Raw genomic sequence first — 6,000 nt, forward strand, 5'->3', positions numbered from 1 at the left:
AGCAGACACTTTTATCCAAAGCGATGTACATCTGAGAGTTAATACAACACAAGCAAGATCTAGTCAGGAGGCGACAACGTAAGTAAGTGCCAAAAAACTAGGTTCAAGTCTGATAGGTGTCAACAGGCAGTGCACAAAGGCAATGCAAAGGGTGCATAGAAGCAAATTTTTTTATATATATGTATATTGATACCACCAGGTCTGGGGGTGTTCGTGAACGAGCTGGGTCTTTAGCTTCTTCTTAAAGATGGAGAGGGACTCAGTGGATCAAATAGTTTGGTAACTCATTCCACCACCAGGGAACTACAGAAGAGAAGAGTCTGGCTAGTGACTTAGGGCCCCATTGTGGTGGAAGTGCCAGGCGCCTTTCATTGGCAGAGCGTAGTGAGCGGGACTGAGTGTAGACCTGAATGAGGGAGTTCAGGTAGGTGGGAGCCGTTTTAGTTGCTGTTTTGTAAGTGAGCATCAAGGTTTTGAATATGATGCGGGCAGCAACTGGGAGCCAGTGGAGGGATATGAACAGCTGAGTGACATGTGCTGTTTTGGGTTGGTTGAAGACCAGATGGGCTACTGCATTCTGGATCATTTGCAGAAGTTTGTAAGTGCATGCAGGGAGACCTGCCAGTAAGGAGTTGCAGTAGTCAATGCGTGATATTACAGGAGCATGTACAAGGAGTTGTACTGTATGCTCAGACAGGTGGGGTCTAATTTTCCTGATGTTGTACAGGGCAAATCAGCACAGCCAAGCAATCGAGGCCATGTGAACCTTAAAGGTTAGTTGGTAATCAATCATGACACCCAGGTTTTGGGTAGATTTTGTGGGTATGAGCTGGGTTGATCCAAGCTGGATATACTGATCTGTTGTTGTAAGGATGGACTGGCTGGGATGAGAAGGAGCTCAGTCTTATATAAGTTGAGCTGAAGGCGGCATTCTTTCATCCACGTAGAGATATCAGCAAGGAATGACGGTATCCATGCTGAGACTGTGAGGTCATCTGGTGGGAATGATGGGAAGAGCTGGGTATCGTCAGCATAGCAATGGTATGAGAAACCATGAATGTGGATTGAATAAACATAATGACATGTTTAGGTTCCCATCTTCTTGCATTACATATCAAAGCAGAAAATAATGGGCACTTACACTTGTGCTGTTTCTCTGCCATCTCATTCAAATGTGCCAGATTTATGGGGCAGAGTAATTATACATCATGGAGTTCAGCTAAAAGTCTTCTGGGAAGGCTGCTCCCCTGTATCTTCACACGTGGTTCCTCAGAGATCCCTCCTTGATCCTCGCTCCTCAGAGCAGAAATAAGAGCTTTGGGACGGCCTTCAAAATGGTGGACCAGAACTACTTCCAGTTCAAGCGAGGCTCAATGTGTGAGGCAATATCAAATAAGAGACTTGAGATGTACCCAGTCACATATTTCGTACTCCCTACTCACTTATCTAGGGAGTTCTATGTAGAGGATTATATAGTGAGCTCATCAGCAAAATGACAAAATCCCTTTCGGACACTACTCGGGTCATTTTCTCTGTGACATTAATTACATCATTAAGTGTGCCAGATCAAGAGCTGGTGGACTATCCATAAAAAATACCGGCATTCATTTTGAGATAAATATTATACTGAGCGTATTTTCTCAAATTAATAAATACAAACTACTTTGTAGCCATTTGTATTGTGATGCGCTGCTCTGCACACATTAAACATATTTTCATGATACAACTCATCGATTTGTCTCATGCCTGTTCACAGGCATGAGACAGAGCTTTTAGAGCTCTGTGGAAATGCCACCCAATATCAATCTTTCTCTTTTTGTTCTCACGATCATTCAAATATGTTTGATTAGGAGAAGAAACAGAATTACTAGACAGAGAAAACTGAGACGTGCTCCTCTCGTTATACTAGCAAGACATCATCAAATTGTAAATGAAAAGATGAAGATGTTTTTTTTTTTTTGTTGCTCTCTCTCCTCTTGTACATCTGCCATTTTTCTTTCAGCGCAACGCATGATGGAATATAGTGCTTGGTTAGTGACCATTGGTTGTACACTACTTTTCACGATGCATTGTAGGATACTTTGAGTTCACTATATAGGATATAATAATTCTCACTATACATTCGGACAGCACTATAAAATGGCGAACTCACTATATAGTGAATATAGTGGGCTATATAGTGAGTAATGAGTGATTTCGGACATAGACTCTGTCTCTCACGAGCAACGGTCAATAGGGAAACTCCCACTTCTGTGTTTACCAGTGACATCGTTGGTTGGCCAACCAATCATGTAACTTCAGTAACATTGCTGGTCACCCGATCCAGAGGCCCAATCGTGTCAAACTCATGACTCAGTCACTTCAAACATGATCCATGATCACTCACAGACATTCGTGTTTCTAGGACTGGCCTGTTGGTCCGGTCCAGCCAAAAACTGACATGGCCCGTGTCTTCCGTGGACGCCCCTGGAGCTACGGGAGGAGAGGAGAAGAGGAGCAACGGAGGAAGGAGGAGAGGGAGGATAGTTTAGCTGTGGGAGTTGACTTTACACGTGCTTTGCATCCTGCCAAGGTTTGTTTGTGCGAGGAACAGTAAAAGACTTGAACCCTGCCACTGTGTCATACCTTCCACTTCCTTTCTCTCTCCCTCACTTATTCTCTCTCTCCTAACTCCTCTGCCGCGCATTATGGAAACCTCAGTTGTTCCCTTTTCATAGTTCTCTTAACCCACCAAGAGCTGGTATTTATTCGCTGGGGGCGGGGGGGGGAGGCTGGACGCTGTGCTGGCTACCCCCAGTGAACAAACGCCAGCACCGCTGGCAAAGTTGGATGAGACGGGCAGGGCTTATCTTCCTTACCTGTAGTTCCCCAGGTGTCGTCTCTCATGCTCCTCCCTGGAGATCTGCTTGCGGACCTGTGCCAGTCGCTCTTTCTGGAAACGAGGAGGGAACAGGAGGGTCAATACTCAAAGGAAGAAGGCAGTACATGTTGGTTCAAAACACTCTCCGCTCTATACCAATATTCCCCCAGGAGACCAGGTTGACTTGGTAGTTAAAATGATCCTGAAATTAAAAAGAAACTCTTTAAAAGAGCAGTCAGAATAAAGAATATAGGACATTGGGCCTGGTCTGAGTTGTGATCCAAAACGTAGCACACCAAGAAACGGCAATAAAATTGAGACCTCTAAAACAGGATTTTTTTTTTGCGGAGTTTTTCTCCCTTTTTCTCCCCAATTGTATCTGGCCAAGTATCCCACTCTTACGAGCTGTCCTGGTTGCTGCTCCACCCCCTCTGCTGATCTGGGGAGGGCTGAAGACTACCACATGTCTCCTCCGATACATGTGGAGTCGCCAGTTGCTTCTTTTCACCTGACAGTGAGGAGTTTCGCCAGGGGGACATAGCGCGTGGGAGGATCATGCTATTCCCCCCAGCCCCCCCCCCCCAACAGGCACTCCGACTGACCAGAGGAGGCACTAGTCCAACAACCAGGACACATACCCACATCTGGCTTCCCACCTGCAGACATGATCAGTTGTGTCTGTAGGGACACCCGACCAAGTCGGAGGTAACACGGGGATTCATACTGCCGATCCCCATGTTGGTAGGCAACGGAATAGACCACCACGCTACCCGGGTACCTAAAACAGGATTTTAAAGATAAAAAAAAGATTTATTCAATGTTGATCAGACATGTTAAGTTTAGAGTATATGGAAGAGAAAATTATTTTCGACAGTCAGATTTTTTTTTTTAATTCCCAGACATCGAGAAACCCTTCAATCTGTAGTACAATGATCAGTCCCTCTTATAATCCCTCTTCAATTAAAGCAAGAAATGTGAATAGTCTGGGGGGGGGGATCAATCATGGATTCATAATTCCTAGTTATTCATCTAACCACTCTCTCGTATTAATACATTAAACAGGTTCTTGGTCTTTGTATAGCGATGCCATGAGTGATACGAGGTGAGATGGAAAGCCCATATTCTCCATTGTGTCAAAGAGTTTTGCATGACTTACATTATCAAAAGCCTTACTGCAGTCTATGAAAACTATGTACCCCTCTTTTTCATTGTATTCATTAATCTTCTCAATGAGGACTTGTAATGTGCATAGCCGGCAAATTCTAATGGAATCGGCGGGGGAGGATGGGAGCCTATGAGTACCGCCGATTTTCACCCTCTCCCATGTCGCCTGATGCAGGCCCAAATGCATGCTAAGCCATGGCTGAGTCCCTTAAAAAAAAAAAATTAAAAGGTGAAATAGCGGCTCCGCGCCATCTTTCTCTCTTCTCGCTGATTACTGCCAAGGTTGATCAAAAGACTAATCGAGGGGGCGGGAGGCGTTATGCCACTCTCCGCCCCAGACGGACCCTGCAAACTTCCCGACCCCTGCACTTGAAAAAGGATGTAATTAAACCGTACGCTTGTCTCAGAAAACATCTATCTTCTGACGCAGACTGAGAAAAGCGAAACACTTTATGACTTTCTTTTTTAAGTTTTGCTTTACCTGCATTCAGCTGGTTGCTTGTGTGTAGTACGATACGTCAGGGTACTGTTCTGTTGTTTACGGCACCGCAAATGGCCAATAAAACAAAGAATTCTCTAAATTGCTTTAAATGAGGCACACCTTTGAGGTTTAAATGCCTGTGATGTTTTAATTTAGTGTTTAAATTGTTTTTTTTTTGTTTTTTTTGCTACAATAAGAACATATACGTACGTACCAGTCTCGGATCAGCACTTTCCTCATGAAGTGATGAAACACTTGCAATGTTGTAACTGCTCATTTCAGGACAGTCTTTTAAGGCCTGAGAATGGGGTTTACGACTGGCACGTTACTGTTTTAAATTCCCAGACCAGCTATTAAACCCTGGATGGCATAAAATGAGTAAGTGATGCTGTAATCCGTCTTGACTACGGTAAGGGTGTGCGCCCTTGTGACGATGCTCAGCTCCCAACAGTTGAGGATGACGGTTGTCACTGTAAGCGTTGCTGTAATTATTTCTTGTATTGTGCTGCCTGGAGAATGCCACTGTTCAAGCTCCTGGAGGGTTTTTAGGCAATTCTCCGTCACATTCGCTTCGAATTATTTTTATTATTTATCATTTTATTTTTTCATGTTTAAATAAAGAAAGGGGGGGGGGTCCAGGTAGAGTAGTGGTCTGTTCTGTTGCCTACCAACATGGGGATTGCCGGTTGGGGCGCCTGTTCGGGGGTGGGGGGGATTGTGCGATTCTCCCACGCGCTACTACGTCCTTCTGGCGAAACTCCTCACTGTCAAGTGAAAAGAAGCAGCTGGCGACTCCACATGTATCAGAGGAGGCATGTTGTAGTCTGCAGCCCTCCCCGGATCGGCAGAGGGGATGCAGCAGCGACCAGGATGGCTCGGAAGAGGATGGCTCGGAAGAGTGGGGTAATTGGACGGGTACAATTGACAAATGTGGAGAAAAAGGGGGAAAAATAAAAAAAATAAAAGAAACAAACAAACAAACAAATGTGCGATATTTATGTGTGTCGTAACAATATGAACTGAAAACAAGCCGCTGTTCAGCAACACCAGCCTGGTGAAGGTGAATAAATAAAAGAATCGGTTTTCAAACATCTGTTTATTTGGGGCGTACCAGCTCTTCTTTCCTCCGCTCCAGCGTGTGGCGCTGTTTCTCCCAGTCGGAAGAGGTAGCCGAGAGCTTCTTCGTCGACCCGTGTCCGTAAAGCCGTCTCTGGGCCTCCGCCTTCTGCTGGGCCAGGTTGCGTTTCTTATCACTGGCTCTGAAGAAGTGACACAGAAATGGAGACATAGTCAAGACACAAACACAAAGTCCCCCCCCCCCCCCAAATAAAAAGATTAACAGGAGAGCAGACAGGCTGATTGGGAGCGAGCAGGCCATGTCGATCCCGCAGAAAAGGGGCAGTTCATTTTAGTCGCGCGCTGGCCCTTTAAATTGGATATTGAGTGCCTTGGAGGGGGCCGAGGTTCGTCGATGTCCATGCTCGGCCAGGTCTGC

At 45.4% G+C, this 6,000-nt stretch overlaps 1 protein-coding gene across 1 annotated transcript in view; it reads right to left on the reverse strand.

Annotated features, from left to right (window-relative positions):
• The window catches only part of ttll7 (tubulin tyrosine ligase-like family, member 7), a 173,083-nt gene that overhangs the window by 76,681 nt on the left and 90,402 nt on the right, over window positions 1–6,000 (reverse strand). Inside the window, exons 11-12 of the mRNA XM_056276406.1 lie at window positions 5,617–5,764; window positions 2,859–2,932 (exon numbers count right to left, since the gene is read on the reverse strand). Of these exons, the coding sequence (XP_056132381.1) occupies window positions 2,859–2,932; window positions 5,617–5,764 (222 nt within the window). The remainder of the gene's footprint in view (window positions 1–2,858; window positions 2,933–5,616; window positions 5,765–6,000) is intronic.

The sequence above is a fragment of the Lampris incognitus genome, chromosome 3 (genome assembly GCF_029633865.1).
Source record: "Lampris incognitus isolate fLamInc1 chromosome 3, fLamInc1.hap2, whole genome shotgun sequence".
Taxonomy (NCBI): domain Eukaryota; kingdom Metazoa; phylum Chordata; class Actinopteri; order Lampriformes; family Lampridae; genus Lampris; species Lampris incognitus.